The 22,294-nt window shown below is 39.2% G+C and overlaps 1 protein-coding gene across 2 annotated transcripts in view; it reads right to left on the bottom strand.

The window, feature by feature from the left end:
* LOC121646568 (aldehyde dehydrogenase family 3 member A2-like) overlaps positions 1-21,816 on the bottom strand; it is a 27,097-nt gene extending 5,281 nt beyond the window's left edge. The window contains exons 1-11 of one of the 2 annotated variants that reach the window (XM_041995624.1): positions 21,736-21,816; positions 21,231-21,392; positions 17,665-17,896; positions 17,497-17,582; positions 17,198-17,406; positions 16,518-16,635; positions 11,234-11,375; positions 10,947-11,113; positions 10,763-10,862; positions 10,437-10,675; positions 4,515-4,754 (exon numbers count right to left, since the gene is read on the bottom strand). In XM_041995624.1, coding sequence (XP_041851558.1) covers positions 4,743-4,754; positions 10,437-10,675; positions 10,763-10,862; positions 10,947-11,113; positions 11,234-11,375; positions 16,518-16,635; positions 17,198-17,406; positions 17,497-17,582; positions 17,665-17,896; positions 21,231-21,392 — 1,467 coding nt within the window. In that variant the 5' untranslated portion in view covers positions 21,736-21,816 and the 3' untranslated portion in view covers positions 4,515-4,742. Of the gene's footprint in view, positions 1-4,514; positions 4,755-10,436; positions 10,676-10,762; positions 10,863-10,946; positions 11,114-11,233; positions 11,376-16,517; positions 16,636-17,197; positions 17,407-17,496; positions 17,583-17,664; positions 17,897-21,230; positions 21,393-21,735 lie in introns of those variants that run through there. The other variant, XM_041995623.1, reaches the window with a different exon arrangement.
* Between the last annotated feature and the right edge of the window lie 478 nt (positions 21,817-22,294).

The raw sequence follows: 22,294 nt of genomic DNA on the forward strand, positions 1-22,294 counted from the left end.
CCTTTTCCCCTTACTCCTCTTCTAATTAAATGTGCATTATATTTTTTAGAAATCTTATAAGGAGAAATAATTTAGTCTTCAGTTAAAATAATATAATTCTTACTGACAATGATTGGAAGCAATGCTCAAAAGGAGGCTGAAAGGTCATTTTAATATAATTACTCCAGAAATATTTACATTTTATTAACTTTCCACTACACTAGATACTATAGAAAAGTAAATACTGTATGACTGCTAACTTAAACTAAGTAAAGGTGTTTAGTGGATTATTTCTTTGTTTTAATAATGCTTCTTGGTAATAAATCCTACACTGTTGAAAAGTCTGTTTTCCTATTAAATGGAGTTACATTTGTAAGGAACACGTATTTGAGGGATGAGCAGCAGAGTTGAGCATGTGGGCTGTACAAAACAGAGGGAAGTCATGGCAGTTAATAACAGAATGAGCATTAGCAGAGATGATTTAGCAGGTTTTTCATGGACACAACCCACAAACTCATCTCTGCTGCTCATCCCACAAGTACATTTTCAAGTACAAATATGGCTCCATATAAATGACAAATAAACAGACTTTCCAGAAAATAATAATAATCCACCAACCATTTATTTAGTATAAATACAGTACCAGTCAAAGGTTTTAGAATATCCCAGTTTATCTTAATGAAATTCAAGCAATTTAAAGTCTAATTTTACTAGTAAATAAAAGCATAAAACAAACAAATAACTGGATTTAAAGAAATCATTGAATCCATTTATAGACCAAAATATCTTCTCTAACCTTTAACTTGCCCTCCTTTGGCGGACATCAGCTGGTTTCCTTTCTACAACAGAAATAAACGAGCCACTTATCAATCACCAAGATGTTGACCTAAACTCTGTGTAGCTTTGGGTCTACCAGACGGTTTGGGTCTACCAGACCTGTTTGGGTCTGGCCAGACCTGTTTGGTCTGCCAGATCTGGTTTGGGTCTACCAGACCGTTTGGGTCTGCCAGACGGTTTGGGTCTACCAGATCTGTTTGGGTCTACCAGATCGGTTTGGGGTCTTACCAGACCATGTTTTGGGTCTGCCAGACCGGTTTGGGTCTACCAGACCTGTTTGGGTTCTGCCAGACCGGTTTGGGTCTGCCCTGACCGGTTTGGGTCTACCAGACCTGTTGGGTCTGCCAGACCGGTTTGGGCTGCCAGACGGTTTGGGTCTACCAGATCTGTTGGGTCTACCAGATCTGTTTGGGTCTACCAGACCTGTTTGGGTTACCAGACCAAAAAGTTCTTCTAGTTTCTGAGCCATTTGTTAGTGAAGGAGACTGAACTCACTGACATCTAGATCTTCTTCACAATATATTCTACTAGTCAATGGTTTGGGAAAAGTGTGTCCAAACCATGACTGGTATGAATATATATCAGTAATGAATACTTACTATTTATTCGCACACAAAAGAAGAAAGATTATGTTTGTTGAGTGACACAGAATTCCTGATAAAAGTAAACAGTGCATGTCCGAAAGGAGTAGGTAGACGTCTAGGACTTATTTAGACCAGCCCCTTGTGCAATATGTAAAAAAAACAAGCTAGAAAACGGCAGTTCTTTATGATCTGGTTTATGGAACATGTGACCTCCTGTGTTAGCCCAACCCTGGAACAGCTTCTGGATGCTGTTAGCCAATGAATTATGTCCAGCTTTATATATTATCTGGACTGTTTCGAATGTTTAATCGTTTAATTAAATTGGAAAATTTTAAAATCTTGTTTAAGAAAAGTAAAGTTAGTGGGTTGACTATATGTTGTTTTGCTTATGATGCTTGTTGCTCATTTCTGTAATATAAATGGTTGAATATTAGTCTTCTAAGTATTCCCTCATACGTCCACGCAATACATTAAGTATGGGAGTATAAAGGAATGGTACAGTGTATATAGAGAATTTAGTATTAATCTTATCCTTACTTGTATAGTACTGCAACTAATTAGAATTTAGTTTTTAAACTAGTTAATATGTGACTTCCAGCTTAGTTTATCTATAATATCACCCTAAAAAAAAAATTATTTCTGTCACTTTTCGTAACTCAACATCGTCTATAAGAAATGTTTTTATTGGTTTTAGTTGAAAGATTTCCAAAATTGATGTATTTAGTTTTAGTTATATTTAGTGTTAATTTATTAAAGTCAAGCCAGCTCTTTAACGTAGTAAGATCATTTTCCAGCCCATCCAAGCTGTTCCAAATTACCTCCACTACAAAAGAGGTTGGTGTCATCAGCAAAAAGGATGGTTTATAAAGTTCCACACTTTTTTAGAGATGTCATAGATGTAGAGGATAAAACAGAGGTCCGAGCATCTGGACATCATGATTTCCGATCAAAAGCAGCATAAAAGCTTTTTTAGATCCAGAAGAAGTCCAGCAGCATACTCTTTAGTTTCAGTGGCAGTTATACGCTTGTCAGCAAAGTGCATGTGAGGTGGTTCTTTTTGGTCTAAAACCGTATTATGTTGGTGTTATATACACTTTTTGTGATGAATTCTCTTGTGGGGATAATTTTTCTATGACCTTAGAGAACTGTGAGAGTAATGATATAGGTCTATGATTTGTAAAGACTTGTGCATTTTCAGTCTGGTAGATGGGAATAATCTTTACTGTTTTCATCTTATCTGGGAATACACCGTTTGCAAGGACAGGTTAGAGATGTAGGTGAATGTCCCCACTACACAATCGATAATATAGTTCACTAAATCCATATCTATCCTCCCAGAGTCAGTAGATTTTTTTGTTTTAAAAGATTTTCTGACATCTATTATTTCATTTTCATCTGTGCCCACATAGATAAAATAATTCACAATAATACATAGGTACAATAATAAATAAATAAAGAGAAATAAAAAAATACTAAATAAATACACAAATAAGAGTAAATAAAATAAATAAAAAAAAATAATAAACTGGATAAAAGAAATATCATTTAAAAAAGTCCACAATGGTTTGTAGCAATAACATAATAACCACTTCTAATCTTTATACATGTAATTTGACATGTATTATGAATCAGTTATACCTTACAATAACACATTAATTCATATCCTTTATCCGCCCCACCATGATTGTAAGTACACCTTCCCTCCATCCATCTAAATGACTGTAGAATTCCCCTTTTTGGTTTTTCTTTTGTAAATTTAATGTGATGCTGCTGTTTTGTCACTGACTGGATTTTTTTAAAAAAGGCAACACGGCATCAAGGGTTTAAACCATCACAATATATATTATATATATTATGAGAGGTGGGACTCAATTAAAAATGATCTAATTAATTAAGAGTCTTTGTAATTAATTAATCCTGATTTATTGCATTTTATTTGCATAAACAATATTTGCAATAACAGCTAAAGTTAAAGTGTGATTTTAACCAGCAGCTGTTCTGTGATTAAGAGTCTACAGCATGTTACAGAACTTTCTACATGTTCTCCTTCTTCATTAACCGGCATTATTATGTGACGTAATCCAGATCAGCCAGCAGCGGTTTTACGAAGTTCATCCTGCGTTCCAGTTTCCTGGGAAATCGGGAATTCAGACCAATTTGTGCCGGAAATGACGAAGTGATCTCATTTTTCTGAGCAGCGAACTCGTACGTTTCAGAGGCCCTCGAGATACCAACAGTAAAGATGGCTGTGCCCAAATATAACAGCAAAGTCGCTAAGTTGTTAGCTGAGTTCTGGGACGTCATGCATTGACAAACGTTCCATGTTGTGCAAACGGTGTTTAAATGTGTTCATTTATGTAATTAATTAATCGTAATTAATGTGTTAAAGTCCCACCTTTAATTATAATATATTATCCACAAACATATATAAATATTATTATTATTTTCAGTTATAAAAGCAAAGTAGCTGGAATTTTAAATTTGGTTTTAGGTGATTATTGAAATACAGATTTTTTTTTCTTTTCTGATAAAGAGCCATTTTACAAATGATAAACCACTTTAAATCCTTTAACATGTGTGAAACTGATGTTTGAAATGATTTCTTGACCTGAGGTTTTAAACAGCTTTAATGTAAAGACGTCACATTTTTAGTTTCATTTAAAGTCAGGCTGTTATAAACTACACACCTGACCAGATATCAAAGAATTAGAAAAAGGGAGGAATTTTCTCTCTATGAAGCATCAGTGAGAGGACGTGAAACTCAACCTCAGTCCAGTAAAAGCCGGCTCCAACACACCTGCAGCTCCAGTCAGGAACCAGCTGAAGCTTCCGTCTGATCTGATCTGAAAGCGGCTCGGATGACCGGCGCATGCAGAGGGGGGCTCCCGCCTGACCAGCTGACTTACCGCCACTGTTCATCAGCTGCTCTGGGATCAGTTTACCAGAGAGGGAGGGGGCTTCATTCATCCCGCCTCAAACATGGTGGAGACTACACACACACTAGCTCAGAGCTCGAGAAGACTTTGGTTGGATGATCAGAGGTCTGATCAGCTCATAACTGACACACAACCTGGAGCTGGAACAAAAATATGCTTAAAACAGTCACTGATACTTTTATTATTTATTTAAAATTTAACATTTTGTGTCTAAACTGAATTTCATTCTGAAATAAATCACTTTTTTCATTCAACTAAACATTTTATAGACATTCTTCCATCAACTGGATGTAAAATCATTAAAAGCAGCAAAACATGCATCCACATGGAGATGAGATGAGATGGATCTCAGGAGGGGTTTTAGTCCACGAGGTGGTCCCGAGTCCACTTCTGGCCTCCAGCTCCATCACAAGAACCTCTGCAGGCAACACCACACCAAACACTCAGCAGAGTTTTCACCGTCCGCAGGAGCAACAACAAGACTGTGTGTCAACAAAAGCGCTGGGGTCGGCCAAAACAAAAGAGGCCATTTAGCCGAGGGGAGCAAAGCATGTTGGGTAATTAAAGGGAGGGTAGATGAGGGGGCATTATGTGGTTAGATTTCCTGGACAACACCACACATTGTCCATCCCAGACAAAACCATTGTTGTATGAGGATCCAGGCCTGTAGGACGGGGACTATGTGGGGGTGGGAGATTAACTGGGAAAAATTTATTCTCTAATATTTACAGAGTATAAACAGAATCTCATTTTTAAACACACAGCTGTCAAATATAATACTTCTGTTTAATTTATCACAGAGCTGAACAGAAAAAGAGACCAATCCATCACCCTCCTGTCGTAGCAGCGCTCCTTCACACGGGAAAGTTCATCCTCAGTGGAAAAACCAGTGTGGTAATTATTAACAGCGAGTATCTTTTTTTCACCTGTCCTGTCCAGCATGGCGGCAGCAGGATGATGGTCTGGCTGCCGTGTTGTGCTGAACTAATTCACTCTGACCAGAGGAGCCATCTAGATGTGGGGCTCCCCTTCAATCTTAAATGTTATTCTTTATTATTAAAATAAAATATGTTCTTTCCAATTTTGCTCATAACCGCTGGACTGGACCAGAGAAACGGAAGGAAAAAGGTGGATAGAGGAGAAATAGGAAGAGAAAAGAAAGAAGCAGGAAACATCTGGAAGGCTTCTAGAGACCAGCAGACCATCTACAGGGCCCCTGTTAGAGGAAAAACTGTACGAACCATGAACAACAACAAAACTAGTATATGTGTGTGTGTGTGTGTCTACTAAGCATTAGGGGTGAGTTGTGTTGAGTGATCATGTAAATGCAACTGCTCCCCTCCAGGATCAGAGGCAGACAGAGAGGTCTTTCCAGGTGTAGCAGCTGTTTATTTTCTCTGTTTAGCTTTGACTGCAGCTGCTGTGGTTTGTTTTCTACCTTTTGTTTTGTTCCTCTTTACGTTACCGCTGTGCCGTAGTTTTGTTCCGACCTCCGTGGGGTGTCAATCCACACCGGGAGCGTGTCAGGTGCAGAGCGCCCGAAAGTGCAGTCCGCCTAGCTGGATCCGCAAGATCACGAAATCACAGAAGAATTAGAGAATCTTGTGATTCTCCACTTCCAGGATAAACGTCTTGTTGTCAATAACGAAAAAACAAAAAAACACTGACCGATTAATGGCGTAATGTTTACATGTTCAGTGGGGGAAAATCTGCATGGGGGCTTTTATTTTGTCTGATAATTCCTGTGTTTTCTTTGAGATGCTGTTATTGTCAACAAAACGCCCAAACAGAGGTTATCAAGAAACGGTACATTGGTGAAAATACCACTGAAATGTTTCTACCAGCTTTCTCTCCATCACCCCTCCCCTGGCCTTCAGCTGATGAGCTTGTGGATCATTTCAATGGTAAAATTACAGCATTATTGATGTTTTTGCTCCCACCGAGGTGGAAGTGATCGCTGCCAAAAAGAGAGCTCCATGGAAAAATGCCAAGCTGGTAAGAGCTGGAAAACCAGAATGTGGCTGATGCAGACCATCTTTCTTTCTGACATCATTGCTAAGAACAACAATAAAGCTCGAGCCTTGTTCGTTACTGTTGACAGACTAACTAATCCTCCTGGGTCAGTAACCTCAGGACTCCTATCCAACCGGGCCTGGAATGAGTTTGCTTCTTTCTTTACTGACAAAATTCAGAAAACCAGGCAGTCAGTCAGTACTTCCATGCCAGGGGCAGGACATATGTCCCTGTGTCCACTCAGAGATACAAACACCATGACACACTGTTCTCCAATCAGTCCTACAGACCTGAGATCATTGTCCATCTGAAAACTTGCTGTCTCAAACCCTGTCATCTGGGTTTTTAAGAATGTTTCAGGATGCATGGCCTTAGATATCTTCCAGGTTGGAAACACGTCTGCTTTCAGGTGTCTTCCCCTTAGACATAAAAACAGCCGTCATCAAGTTCCCCAAGGCTCCATCCTGGGGCCACTGCTGTTTAACATCTACATGCTGCCACTCGCTCACATTATGAAAAACAACTAAACATGTTACCACAGTTATGTTGATGACACACACATCTACATAACCATCTCACCAGGAGACTACAGTCTGATCCAAACTCTGATCAACTGCATGGATCAGATTAAAGATCGGATGGGCCAGAGTGTCCTTCAGTTAAATGAAGACGAAAATGAAATAATAGTTTTTGGAGCCAAAGAAGAAAGATTAAAAGTCAGTTCTCAGCTTCAAACAGCAAAGTTTAAAACTACCAACCAAGCCAGAAACCTGGGAGTAGTCCTGGACTCACACCTGGGAGTAGTCCTGGACTCAGACCTGGATTTTAGCAGTTATATTAAGACAGCTGTGAAGTCGGCCTGTTACCACTTAAAGAACATCTGGAGGATTAAAGAACTGATGACTCAGCAGGATTTACAAAAACTGGTCCCTGCATTTATTTTTAGTAGACTGGACTATTGTAATGCTGTCCTCACAGGTCTCCCTAAAAAGTCCATCAGACACCTGCAGTTAGTCCAGAACGCTGCTGCTCCAGTCCTCACTAAGACCAGGAAAGTAGATCCTAGAACTCCAGTCCTCACTAAGACCAGGAAAGTAGATTCTAGAACTCCAGTCCTCACTAAGACCAGGAAAGTAGATCCTAGAACTCCAGTCCTCACTAAGACCAGGAAAGTAGATCCTAGAACTCCAGTCTTCACTAAGACCAGGAAAGTAGATCATAATGAACGGTTTAGGACCAGAACACATTCAGGATCTTCTGGTTGGTTATGAAGCAACCAGCTCCCTCAGGTCATCAGGGTCAGATTTACTTTCTGTTTCCAGAGTCAGAACTAAACGTGGAGAGGAAGCGTTCAGCTTTTATGCTCCTCACATGTGGAACAAACTCCCCGAAAACTGCAGCTCTGCTGACTCAGCAGTTTTACATCAGGGTTAAAAACTTTTCTATTTGCTGCCTTTTATCAGAACAGCTGTTAATTCCCCACACTGGAACTTTATTTCTGGCTTTTCATCTATTTTATTTTAGCTTTTTTCTTTCTATTTTTATTTAATTTCTTTTATTTCTTTTAAAGTTTGTTTTAATTTACTTGTTATTGCTTCCTGCACCCCGCTGTAATGCTTTAATGTTTTATGTAAAGCACTTTGAATTGTCTTCTACATGAAATGTGCTGTACACATAAACCTGCCTTGCCTACAATAATTCTGACATGTGCATAAATGCAAATTATATTTGTTTATTTGTTTACATTTGGTTAAAGGGCCAAATAAAACTTCTGATTAAATTTAATTAACCTTCTAATTATTTGTGGGTTGAAATTTCCCTTTAAATAAAAGTGCAACACATCAGCTGATCATAACACAATGTGAAATTCATACAGTCAAGCAATGCTGGGTACACACATAAGGATTTTCTAAAACTGAAGAGATTTTTTATCTGTTAGAGAGTCCACACATGAAGATAAAAATCAGGCATTTACCAGTTTTGATTGTACTGTGGTGGCTCCGATAAACTCAGCAAAAACCAAAACAAACAAAAACCAAGAAGAAGAACCATGGCAACAACTAGAAAAAAGAAGAAGATCCATGGCAACAACTAGAAAAAAGAAAAAGAACCATGGCAACAACTAGAAAAAAGAAGAAGAACCATGGCAACAACTAGAAAAAAGAAGAAGAACCATGGCAACAACTAGAAAAAAGAAGAAGATCCATGGCAACAACTACAAAAAAGAAAAAGAACCATGGCAACAACTAGAAAAAAGAAGAAGAACCATGGCAACAACTAGAAAAAAGAAGAAGAACCATGGCAACAACTAGAAAAAAGAAGAAGATCCATGGCAACAACTAGAAAAAAGAAGAAGAACCATGGCAACAACTAGAAAAAAGAAGAAGAACCATGGCAACAACTAGAAAAAAGAAGAAGAACCATGGCAACAACTAGAAAAAAGAAGAAGAACCATGGCAACAACTAGAAAAAAGAAGAAGAACCATGGCAACAACTAGAAAAAAGAAGAAGAACGATGGCAACAACTAGAAAAACAAAGAAGATCCATGGCAACAACTAGAAAAAAGAAGAAGAACCATGGCAACAACTAGAAAAAGAAGAAGAACCATGGCAACAACTAGAAAAAAGAAGAAGAACCATGGCAACAACTAGAAAAAAGAAGAAGATCCATGGCAACAACTAGAAAAAAGAAGAAGAACCATGGCAACAACTAGAAAAAAGAAGAAGAACCATGGCAACAACTAGAAAAAGAAGAAGAACCATGGCAACAACTAGAAAAAAGAAGAAGATCCATGGCAACAACTAGAAAAAAGAAGAAGAACCATGGCAACAACTAGAAAAAAGAAGAAGATCCATGGCAACAACTAGAAAAAAGAAGAAGAACCATGGCAACAACTAGAAAAAAGAAGAAGAACCATGGCAACAACTAGAAAAAAGAAGAAGAACCATGGCAACAACTAGAAAAAAGAAGAAGAACGATGGCAACAACTAGAAAAAAGAAGAAGAACCATGGCAACAACTAGAAAAAAGAAGAAGATCCATGGCAACAACTAGAAAAACAAAGAAGATCCATGGCAACAACTAGAAAAAAGAAGAACCATGGCAACAACTAGAAAAAAGAAGAAGAACCATGGCAACAACTAGAAAAAAGAAGAAGATCCATGGCAACAACTAGAAAAACAAAGAAGATCCATGGCAACAACTAGAAAAACAACGAAGATCCATGGCAACAACTAGAAAAACAAAGAAGAACCATGGCAACAACTAGAAAAACAAAGAAGATCCATGGCAACAACTAGAAAAACAACGAAGATCCATGGCAACAACTAGAAAAACAAAGAAGATCCATGGCAACAACTAGAAAAAAGAAGAAGATCCATGGCAACAACTAGAAAAACAAAGAAGATCCATGGCAACAACTAGAAAAACAAAGAAGAACCATGGCAACAACTAGAAAAACAAAGAAGATCCATGGCAACAATCGGAAAACACAACCCCCAGTATGGCAGAGGACATACATGATGAAGTAATGATGGTGGTCCAGCGACTATAACAGAAAAATCCTGAGCTAAAAACAACAGACTGGCGACGGCGTGAACGGACTTTATATCCTTCCTTGCTCCCCAAACAGCTCGCTCTCTGATTGGCTACATTCCGGTCCACATTACAATCTACAGAGTCATCGGCTTTACTCACACACCAAGATTTTTGGTTGTAATTATTGAACATGTTCAATACGACCCGTTTCAGAGCCGATTGTCGGGATAGATTTGTTCTAACACACCTCAGACCTCAGGATTATTTTAGAGGCAAAACTTATAAGACTTAAATAATCGGTTGTTTGCCGTCCTTGATCGGGAAGGGGCAAAATGAGGACAAAAACAGTCTGATAATCTTTATGTGTGGGCCCCGCTTAATAAATAAATTAGGTTTAAATGCTGAATAGTTGCTTATTCACTGAAAATAATTGTATTTTCCATCACCATTTGTTTACAGTAAACTTCCCTAGAAAGCACAGAAAAGTAGAAAATATGATGTCTCATCAGTTTACAGCTGGAGACCAACAGGTGGAGTTATTTTTCCTTACCTGTGCCATACATGCTGCCAACCCCGACAACACTGTTAGCAGCACCATGCGGCGCACCCTGCACAGATTGACATGCGTGAGGAGAAAAAACCGAGCCCAGCTCAGTTTCTGGACGGTGTGGGGGGGGTACCGCATGGCATTGACTCGCTCCATGTTCAGCTGTTTGATCAGGCAGCTGCGGAGGTGGCTGAGCTGGTCAAAGCTGTGGCGGCCGCGGTAGCAACCCATGCCGCTGTAACCTGAGGAAGAACAAGTGGAGGGTCAGTCGATGAAGGTAGAGGCACAAATCTCATATGTCGTAGAAGGTTTGGCAGCCAAACACCTACCAACACCTCCAAAGGGCAGAGCGCTGTCGATAAAGTGAACAATGCAGTCATTCGCCAGCAGAGCTCCACTGGACGTCTCGGCTATCACTCTGTGGATCAGCTGAGAAGAGACAGGGAATATAATTTTATCATAAACCTGATTAAAAAACTGAAAATAAACACGACTGAAGGTGAAGGGTTTTACCGTGGTGTCATGGGAGAAGACATAGAGGACAAGCGGCTTCTCTCCCTGGTTAATGAGGTGGATGGCCTCATCCACACCACTCACTGTGATGATAGGCAGAAGAGGACCGAAGATCTCCTCCTTCATCACTTTGGATTCATGTGTCACATGTTTCAAAACAGTAGGACCTGCAACAAAGGCAGGAGGGTTAGTGTTCACTTCATACTGAACATATGCAGATAGTCATTTGTCGTTGCAACTGCAGATGTGTGATTATTGACAGCCAACACCTAAAACACACCACATACCTATGTAGCATTCAGATTCATCAGCATCTCCACCAAAAGCCACTGTGCTACCTTCCATGAGACCCATAATTCTCTTGAACTGACGCTGGTTGATGATCCGTCCATAGTCCTCAGAGGCCTTTGGATTATCTGTGTAAAACTCCTGCAGTGTCACAGGAAAAGAAAGCTGTAAAATATTAGAAAAAATAGACCTTTGGAAAGAAAGGAGCAAATTAAATGAACATCTTAACCTCTTCTTGGCAAGAGCCCATGTACATGGAAGATGTTTGCAACAATGCTAACATGTAGCATAACAACATGACGGTAGAAACTCAGCTAAAAGACTCTACCAAGCATCGGCATCCAAACCAAACACAGTTCAAACCCCAAGCAGTTCTATGTGAACGTAAGAAAATCATGAGAACAGCTCTGTCCACTAGAGTAACCATAACCATATTAGTTTGTTGTTACCGTTTGTCCACTAGATGGAGTTCTGACTCAGTTCTCACCGCAATAACAGCAGCAGCTAGAGCAACGCAGCACTACACTACAGTACTACAACATGCTTATAATGATGTGAAATTAATAACTAATCATGTCTCCAGTTTAAGTTTAACCTTGTTTACCTTGTGTCATGCCATTTCATTTACGCTGCATTGCTAAAGTTGTGCTAACCTAGCTTACGTTACTCCTGATCTGTTTATGTTAGCAACAACATCGCTATTTAGCGTGTTTTCAGATCCCTCTAGCGACTTTTTTTCACAAAAGCGACAAATCGAGCAATTTTTTCTGGTAGTGTTGGAGACTTTTGGAGACTGACGTGGATGAACATAGTTTAGTCTTTTCAATGTGGAGTCGGTGCTGGACAGGCCCCTCCCCCATCCAAAAGCACTCAGAAGAGGCTTGGTCCTCACGTACCATCAAACAGGTCTCAGCTGCAGACAGAGCAGGAGATGGATCACCTGTATCATATGGCAAGCCAAAAGGGCCATAATTCACCACTCTATTGGAGCGTTTGTAATAAAACAGCGTAGAGTGGTGAATTATGGCCCTTTTGGCTTGCCATAGTTTCATAACCAGGCTGAAATGAAACGTGCAAAGCTGCTGCTGGCTGATCCCGCGTTGGCTTACAGTCAGACAGTAATGTATATTAATGAAGAGTGCAGAGGAAAACATCTAAAATTTTAGAAATTTAGCAAACTCCTAATTAAAATAAAACTACTAAGCCTAATAAAACTGAACTTAAAAGGAATTTGTGTGTGTGTGTGTGATCAAAACATTTTTAGGTTGTGTTTTCATCAATTTTTACCTTTCCCCTGACATTTCTCTCCATGGCAGCTTCCATTCCAACTAAATGTACCAGATTTATTATGCAAATTAGGTGATGACGTCATTTAGTGACTTCTAGTGACTTTTAGGACAGCCAATGGCTACTGTTCTTACTGAGTAGTTGGTAACAGTGCACGAGTGTACAAAATATCTGGGAGTCCAGAACGAGCGCTCATGCCTCCATCAGCTGCGTGTTGAGACCATAGGTTGAGACACATTTAAGGAGAGTGATTAAAGTTAAAATGAGGAACATTAATCAGCTACGATGTCGCTCATAGTTCTACTTGGTCAGAAAATCCCAGAACAGGACTCAGGCTGTAGCAGTGGTGTGGTGGAGGAATGTGAGTTCCAGACTATCTGTTACCATTATATGTTTAAAATGCAGCTCTGTTAAAGCTCTCTGATTTTTATTTTGGTTCATATGAGTCACAACTTTATATCAAAGAAAATAATGGAGTAGAGAAAATGTGATTTAAGGTTAAAGGCATTAAAGGGCGTCAGAGGGCTGCATAAATAATGTTTTACCAGCAGCTTCACTCATTATATTGCTTATGTATAGCATCCTTCTCTGGTCTAAATCGAAATTCATTAGTACAACTGGTAGCTATATTAATGCTCCATAGAAAGGAAAATTTCCCAATTCAAATTTAAAATAAAATAAAGTTATTTTATACTAGGGCTGTCAAAAAGAACGCGTTAACGGCCTTAATTCATTTATGTAATTAACATAAATTAATTGCGTTAATTACAAAACTGATACCAATGTAAAAAAACTAGTGCTGTCAAACTTAACACGTTTATCTGAAGAGATTAATCTGTGGAACTGATATGCATTTCTAAAAAATGCATTAACACATGAACCACTAAAAACCACTAAACCAAGTCCGAGGCTGGCGCCCATGTTAGCAAACATGACATCATAGCACTCCTAGCTGACCACAGATCAGCTCTGCTGTCTGACCGCAAGACGTCTTTCCAAGAACTTCACGACAAACTGGACAGAGTCCAAACAGCATCGCTGAACTTATCTTATTGTTATTTATTGCATTCTATTTGTGCTTTTCTTGCACCTTGTTGCCTCTATTTTGCTTTGTACCTGTATATATGGTGACTTGTGCTTGTCCTGCTTTACTGTTGGTGTTGTATTGCTACTGGTACCCAAATTTCCCTGAGGACTCTCCAAAGGTATTAATAAAGTATTTCTGTCTGTCTGTCTGTCTGTCTGTCTGTCTGTCTGTCTGTCTATCTATCTATCTATCTATCTATCTATCTATCTATCTATCTATCTAGCCACCACAACAGACCGCCATCTCTAACATAAACAGACAGGGAGTAACTTAAACTAACTTAGCACAACTTTAGCAATGCAACCTAAATGAAAAGCATGACCGACGCAACGAAGTTTCGGTCACTACCATGACACCAGTTAAACTGAAACTGGAAACATGCTGAGTCATTTTTAATTTCACAAACAGGGTTATAAACATACCTGTCATCAAGCTCCAGCCCTAACACACACACACACACACACACACACACACACACATATATATATATATATATTGTCAAGTATAAAATACGTCTTGATCTTTTCATGTACTCTTATAAAATGGGGTGGAATGCATTAATTGTGATTAATTAATTACAGAAAAATTTTACGCGTAAAAAAACATGAATGCATATAATCTTAGTTTGCATTCAAAACAACGCAGAACATTTGTCAGTGCACCATTTCCTGGTACACCTGGTACCAGGTGCACATGTCAGAGCTCAGCAGAAAGTGCAGCAACTACACTAACGAGTTTTCAGACCCATCCATCGTCTTTGTTTATAAAAAGCGACGAGCAACAAATCTACCACTTTTTTTTTTGACTTTTGGAGACTGATGTGAAAGCACGTATAGTTTACTTCTTCTCAACGAGGACTCACTAGAGCTCCGGGCCTCACGCAGCAGCAGCTGCCAGCTGCATTCAGAGCTCCACGATGCCGTCCGGGCTTTCCGGCACATATTAATGCCTGTTAATGAAGCATGTGGAGGAGAACATGTAGAAAGTTAAAGTTCTCTTAATCAGAGAACAGCTGCAGCTGCTGGTTAAAGGACGTAAAATGACACTTTACCTTTAATTCTGTTCAGTTTTGATTAAGGATATTTTCTATTTCTTTTTCTACTGTTTGAAATTGAAATAAAATTAACGCATTTTCCAGACATTACTAAACTTCAAACCTTATTTATTTAGAAAGCGCTTTTAGTGCCCAAGGCAACACAAAATGCTTTACATGATTAATATATATATATATTTCAATTTATGCATATTAAAAATAAAACAAGCCTTTACACATTATAGAATTACATAACAATAAAAAAAAACATTCATTAAAATCTTTCACACAGTCGCACGCACACACGTGTCTACACACACAAAAAGCAACGAAAATTAAATAACCTTAAAAAAACAACAAGAACAGCTAAGAATGAACGAACCAATAAATAAATAATACAGTTGAGTAAAATGAAAATAAATTAGTGTGAAATAAAATGATGTAAAATAAGATTAAGTCAAATTTAATTAAAAGCTAAAAGCTAAAAAGGTTTTTAAAACGTCAACGGTCTCTGCAGCCCTGAGGTTCTCTGGCAGGCTGGTCCACCGTCGAAGGTCTCGGTCCTCACCCTTGGAACAACTAAAAATCTACAATAATTCAGTAAAACAGGCAAGAAAGCTCTACTATTCAAACCTCATCACAAAACATAAAAACAAAGGATCTTTTAATAACAGGTTTTAACAAGTCCTCCATCAGATGCTGCATGCAGGACTTTGCAGACCACTTCAGAAGTAATGTCTGTGTCTATTATTTGAGTCAGTCGTCCACTAAAATCCATTTAAATTAAAAAATGTTGCTTTTTGGCACAAATATTGTTATGAGATTAATTAATTGTAAAGTCTCTAATTATTATTATTTTTTCACTTTTATTCTGGAGTCATTCGGCAAACACAGTGACTTACATGTGAGTGTGGGTCGGACCGACTGGAAGGTGTTGATTTTCGTCCCTTGTGGGGATCAAACTCGGGGATCAAACTTGGGGCTCTCGCGTGGCAAACCGATGCCCTCCCAGCCGAGCTACCCAGCCACCGATTTAAACTGAGTTCCACCTCTAATATATACATATGCATCTGGAGTCTGGTTAGATTTTTCATGAAGGGGGGCTCTCATAACTGGATCATTTCCATCTGTTTGTTTAAAAATATGAATATTTTGGCAGAAAATGTACATGGAATTAGTAATATGTGGTAAGACAATGATGTTTAGTTGGACTGAACTTATTTAAGGGTTGGTTAATTCAGGACAGTAAATTTAAATGAACCAGGAGAAATGAATTTTCTCTGGTGTCTGAAAGGGTGAGGCTGCTGTTTGGATTGTTATTCAGACCATTGTTTTCTTGTCATTCTTAAATACCTGAAGGTTCAAAACTTGTGACATACATCCACAAAATTAAAAACAATCCTCGTCATCAGGAGGATTCCTGCGTCTTTGGTTATCAATTTTTAGTAGTAAACTCACAAAACTATAAAAACATTTGCATGAAAGTTTTAGAGAATGAAGTGGTGAAAACAATAAACCAAAAGAGGTCAAACTATCTGTAAATGTGAGTTGAAAGATGCCTCAGGGTGACGGTTCCTTTATTTCTGACAGTGTTGACCTTTTAAAATGTTTTCCTTTGTCTGGTGAAATTTTATCTGCACCATCATCTTTTTTCCTAAATTATTTAAAGTACCGTTAGAAGGCATGAGCTATTATCCGTTGTATTCAATCAGGTGTGTTGGAGCAGGGAAACATCTCAAACCTGCAGGATGATGACACTGGAAGTGTTCATCACGGGCAAAGCAAACGAAGTGAAGCTCAGCGTGGTTCTGTTGCTGTGTTCTGGCTACAACACACCATGCACTGTGTAACGTGGCATTTTTTATCTCAGACTAACCTCAACAGACTTCTTAATCTCCTCCAGGACTCTGTTCTGGATGGAAGATTCACACATGATGTAGTCCGGAGCGATGCATGTCTGACCACAGTTAATAAACTTTCCCCACGTGATGCGGCTGCATTGGAAGACAGAAAACACAATGCTGACGTAGTGAAACCCAAACAGAAACTCTACAGCGTTTAAATGAAAAGCTGGAGGACTAATGGAGACAGAGGAGTACATTAGATACAGCAGCGTGCCCCCGAGCACGTTTCCTGTTGTTTTGATGAGCTACAACCAGTAAAATTCTTTAAAATGAGTAAAATAACAAGAAAAAATGGATATGGAAATCAGATAAAATCCCACAGAGCTCCTTTAACCGGTAAAGCTTAAATTGGCAACTTTCTCTTTTTTTTTGCTATTTTGGTCTGCCTGTTTTTTATGTAAAAGTATAAGAAAATAAAAGTATATAAGAGCTGAACCCTCCGTCATTGTTCAGACGTTGTTCAGGACAGCCTCAGCTGTCAGGTTGTGAGGGTAAAGATGGATGAACCTGAAGGAGATTAACTCCCACCGGGGCGAATGCATGAAATTCCTCCCAAAAGTGTATTTAAATTGCCGATGGTAACAGGAAAATACTGATGGGGCATGAATATTTTTGCAAACCTCAGTATGTGGATAGATGAGAGAAAACTGACCGACAAGCGACAGCGAGGTCACAGTTCTTGTCGATGTAACAGGGACTCTTCCCTCCCAGTTCCAGTGTCACTGGGGTGAGGTGGCGAGCTGCTGCTTCCATCACCAGTTTGCCCACCGTGGTGCTACCGGTGTAGAAGATGTGGTCAAACCTCAGCTTCAGCAGCTCCTGGGTCTCCGGCACTCCACCCGTCACCACTGGGTACACATCCTACGGAGAGCGTTCCCATCATTCACTCTTCCTGGAAGATGATCTAAAACTAATCTCTCTATCTGATCTAAACCAGCGATGAAGCCCTACCTGGTCTATGTAGCGAGGGAGATAGTCCTCCATGACCCTTGTGGAGTTGGTGCTGATATCAGATGGTTTTACTACGGCTGCATTACCTGAAAGATGAACACATACAAGTATTTGTTAAAAACATGAAAATACTTCACAATCCCATAAAAAAGACTTTAACAGGAATACCTGCAGCGATAGCTCCGACCAGTGGCAGCAGGGTGAGGGTCCAGGGGTAGTTCCAGGGCCCAATGATGAGCACCACTCCCAGGGGCTCTGGCCTGATGTAGACCTCATCCGACAGAGTGAGGAGGTTCTTTTCTACTGGCCGAGGAGAGGCCCACTCCTTAACTCTGTCTATAGCCAGCTTCAGCTCTGCCTCCAGGACCACCGTCTCAAACAGCTCTCCTCCAAGTTCACTCTGCAAGCAGAAGCAACTAAATCCAGCTTTTCTCCCTATTTGGTCCGATTTCAATCATTTGTCCACTCTTTAAAATGGACTTCTCCAGCAGAAACTCATCCCCGTAATTACATATTTGTCTAAATATATATCTGAATATATATAGTATACATAGAGTATATTAATATCTGCAGGATACAGGAGATTCCACCACACGATGCTTTAATAAATGCAATAAAATACAATAAACATAACAGTTTAAAAATGATCAAATCTAGATCAATAATAAAGAAATTAAAATAAACTGAATAAAATTCAAATAAATAACATTACATTAAAATATAAATAAATACACTGTTCAAAAAAATAAAGGAACACTAAAATAACATCCTAGATCTGAATGAATGAAATCTTATTAAACATTTTGGTCTTTACATAGTTAAAGAACAACAACAAAATCACACAAAAATGATCAATGGAAATCAGATTTATTAACCCATGGACTGGATTTGGAGTCACACTCCACATTAAAGTGGAAAAACAACTACAGGCTGATCCAGCTTTGATTTAATGTCCTTAAAACAAGTCAGAATGAGGCTCAGTAGTGTGTGTGTGGCCTCCACGTGCCTGTAGGACCTCCCTACAAAACCTGGACATGCTCCTGATGAGGTGGTGGATGGTCTCCTGAGGGATCTCCTCCCAGACCTGGACTAAAGCATCTGCCAGCTCCTGGACAGTCTGTGGTCAACGTGGCGTTGGTGGATGGAGACATGATGTCCCAGATGTGCTCAGCTGGATTCAGGTCTGAGGAACGGGCGGCCAGTCCATAGCATCGATGCTTCGTCTGGCAGGAACTGCTGACACACTCCAGCCACATGAGGTCTAGCATGGTCTTGCATTAGGAGGAACCCAGGGCCAACGGCACCAGCATGTGGTCTCACAAAGGGTCTGAGGATCTCATCTCGGTACCTAATGGCAGTCAGGCTACCTCTGGTGAGCTGTGAAGTTACCAATCTTGGTGTTTTCTCTGGTAAAAGCCAAACGTCCTGCACGGTGTTGGGCTGTAAACACAACCCCCACCTGTGGACGTCGGGTCCTCATACCTCCCTCATGGAGTCTGTTTCTGACCGTTTGAGCTACACATGCACATCTGTGTCCTGCTGGAGGTCATGTTGCAGGGCTCTGGCAGTGCTCCTCCTGGTCCTCCTTGTACAAAGGTGGAGGTAGCGTCCTGCTGCTGGGTTGTTGCCTCCTACGGCCTCCTCCACGTCTCCTGATGTACTGGCCTGTCTCCTGGTGGCGCCTCCATGCTCTGGACACGACGCTGACAGACACAGCAAACCTTCTGGCCACAGCTCGCATTGATGAGCCATCCTGGATGAGCTGCACTACCTGAGCCACTTGTGTGGGTGTAGACTCCGTCTCATGCTACCACTAGAGTGAAAGCACCGCCAGCATTCAAAAGTCACCAAAACATCACCAGAAAGCAGGACTGAGACGTGGTCTGTGGTCACCACCTGCAGAACCTCCTTTATTGGGGTGTCTTTGTCTATAATTTCCACCTGTTTGTTCCATTTACACAACAGTGTTCCCTTTATTTTTTTGAGCGTGTATATCAAAATGTAAAGATAATAATTCAAATAAATATTTAAATAAATAAATATAAATGTAATAAATACATTAATTATAAAAAGTCAGGATGCTGTGTAAAATGTAAATATGATCCGGTCAGTAACATGACTGGGTAGAAAAACTGTTCCAGTTTGTTCCAGACTGGTGAATCCTGGTTCAAAAAGAGACCACTTCAGACCATTTTAACTCAAGCAGTTTTGTTTTAATTCTAAACCTGTTAAGGGGGAAGTGGCTCAGGTGGTGGGTGGGGCAGGTGATCCAGTTTCATCAGGTCATCCGCTTCCCCTCTCAGTCTGTCGATGTGTCCGTCAGCGAGACGCTTCACCCTCCTTTCCTCTAGTGTCACAATCACTGGTGTATGAATGTTGGGTGGTGGGTGGAGGTTGTTGGAGTGGCTGCCACGTTTCTGTCAGTCTGCTCAGGACAGCTGTGGCTCCTCATGTAGATTACCATCACTTCCTGTTGGCGTACACCTGGATGGTCTTGTCCACTGTGAATTTATCTATGCAGTTTTTTAAGCAGCATAAGACGCTGTCTGTGAACTCCTCCAGGTCTGGGTGTTTGAAAATATCCCAGATAGTTTTGTGTTACTAGAGCCGCTATCCGAGTATTGGAGTATATGGAAATGAATAAATGTTTTTTATTTTTTATTATTAATTAATTCAATAATTAATTTAAAATTGCTAATAATAACATGATTAACACTGATGATGACGCGCTTCTCTGAGTGATGATGAGGTTTGTTTTTTTTTAATGCTGGTTATTGCGCATTATGTTTTATTATATTTATCATATTACTTTTACATATTATATACATAAATATATATACATTTAATAAATGTGAATAAACTTATATTAATCTGTAGTTTAATTATTTTATCATTTTAAAAATATTTATTTTATCTTATTTTTGTTTAATTTACTCATTAGTGTCATTTATTGTTTTAAAAGCATTTTCTTTTAAGTATTGATGTTCTTGAGGTTTATTTAAATTCAATATTGCCCTTGCAATAAAAATATTCATGCACACTGTACAACTGTGATTTTTCTTTAAGGGGTAGTAATAAGTATTGATTAATGGTATTGACAGGAAACATGTTGGTATCTTCCATCCTTACGTTCAACATTTATGTTCTAATGGGAATAAAATACTGGCTTTGATTTGCTTTCTGCTTCTATTGAGATATTACACAGTGTCCCAAATAGGAGACATAGTTTCACCATCAGTTTACAGTGTTTCTCTAAAGAGATGTCACACACACACACACACACACACACATAGTTAACCTTCAGCTTGTTTGTGATAAGCTGCAACAGTACTCCCCTCACTTCAGTGTAAGATGTGATATTTCTTCCTATCTAGGCCAGGAGAGAACAAGCTGATCTCTTTTGTTCAAAATAAACATTTTACTAATTTACTGCCTGTTAAATGTCCCTGAATTGTTTGCTGGAATGTGATTTTGATACGTGTACAAACACATGTTTAGTTTAATTGTTACTATCAGTGTCATTATTATCTTGCTGGATCATTATGACATTTCTTTAAAAGAAATACTAAATAATCTGTTTTTTTAAAGGTGCTTTAAATTTACTCCACACTAAATTTACATCTATTCATTGTGTTAGGCCATTTCCTTAAAGGTTCCTCTGGCTGCATAGTATTCAGTTCTTGTGGCTTCTTCATGAAATGCTTTAGAAATAAGTCTGTATTTTATTATCTGACCTTGTAGAGGTCCCTCTTCAGGGCTTCTGCAATGTCTTTCTTCCTCTCCCAGACAAAACTCTGCAGCCCCTTCAGCTGGTGGATCCTGTACTCCAGAGCTTTGGTTTTCCCTGTTTCAAAGGATTTCCTGACCCGCTGCACAGCCAGCAGTTCTCGGGACATCTGGTAGAGAAAATACGAAAAGATGCTGTCAGTGTCTGTAAAGCTTCTTCTCCCAGCAGCTAGCCTAAACGTAGCCCTGCTGTTTGACTGTCTCTGAATGACTTTTTCCACATGCTGCATTTCTCAACGAGCATTTCTTTTAAAGAAATAAAACACTGGATAAAGATAGCTATCTGCTAAAACTAATTCGTTGTTTGGGCTAAACCTAGCTTGACTGATATTAACCAAACGTAACAACACACAAGGAATTATTAGTAACTAGTTGGCTACAAAAATGTAATAAATAATAGTTAGCATTAATTAAAATGTATATTAAGGTTAGCTGCTAAAACTAAGTTTTTACCTTTCAAAGTCCCTCCGTCACTCTAACCAGTTAGAAGTGGAACAGATCACCAGTTTTAAAGTACAAAGTTATAAAAGGCTGGCTGTCAGCAAAATACCAGCGGCAGTAGGACCACAATGATTGGTCAATTTGTTTACCTACTAAGGAATTAACCAATAAGCGCCTCTCATTGTCATCTATGTCCCGCCTTCTTTCCATAATAACAACTACATGCCGCAGGTCGTTTTCAGAGCCTGGAGGGCACATCGAGCTCATGGTGGAGAAAGAGAAAAACCACAGAGAAGTGAGGAAAGACGCTATTCCCTGATGTTATTTAACACTTGCATGTCATCAGGAGGGACTTTTTTCCCTCAATTTTTGACCTCCATGGTTGTGTTAAACCAAATCTGATAAATTATTGTAAGAAAGCGTTTGTCCTGAGGAACTTTTAAATTCCGTTTTCAGTTTTTCTTAAAAATTAAAAGACAGCAAGTCTACCTACAACTGCTACAAAAACATTAAAGTTTTTTTTATTTTTATTTATTTATTTGTTTTTAGCCAAAAAAAAAAAAAAAGGAAA

The sequence above is a fragment of the Melanotaenia boesemani genome, chromosome 9 (genome assembly GCF_017639745.1).
Source record: "Melanotaenia boesemani isolate fMelBoe1 chromosome 9, fMelBoe1.pri, whole genome shotgun sequence".
In the NCBI taxonomy this organism is placed as follows: domain Eukaryota; kingdom Metazoa; phylum Chordata; class Actinopteri; order Atheriniformes; family Melanotaeniidae; genus Melanotaenia; species Melanotaenia boesemani.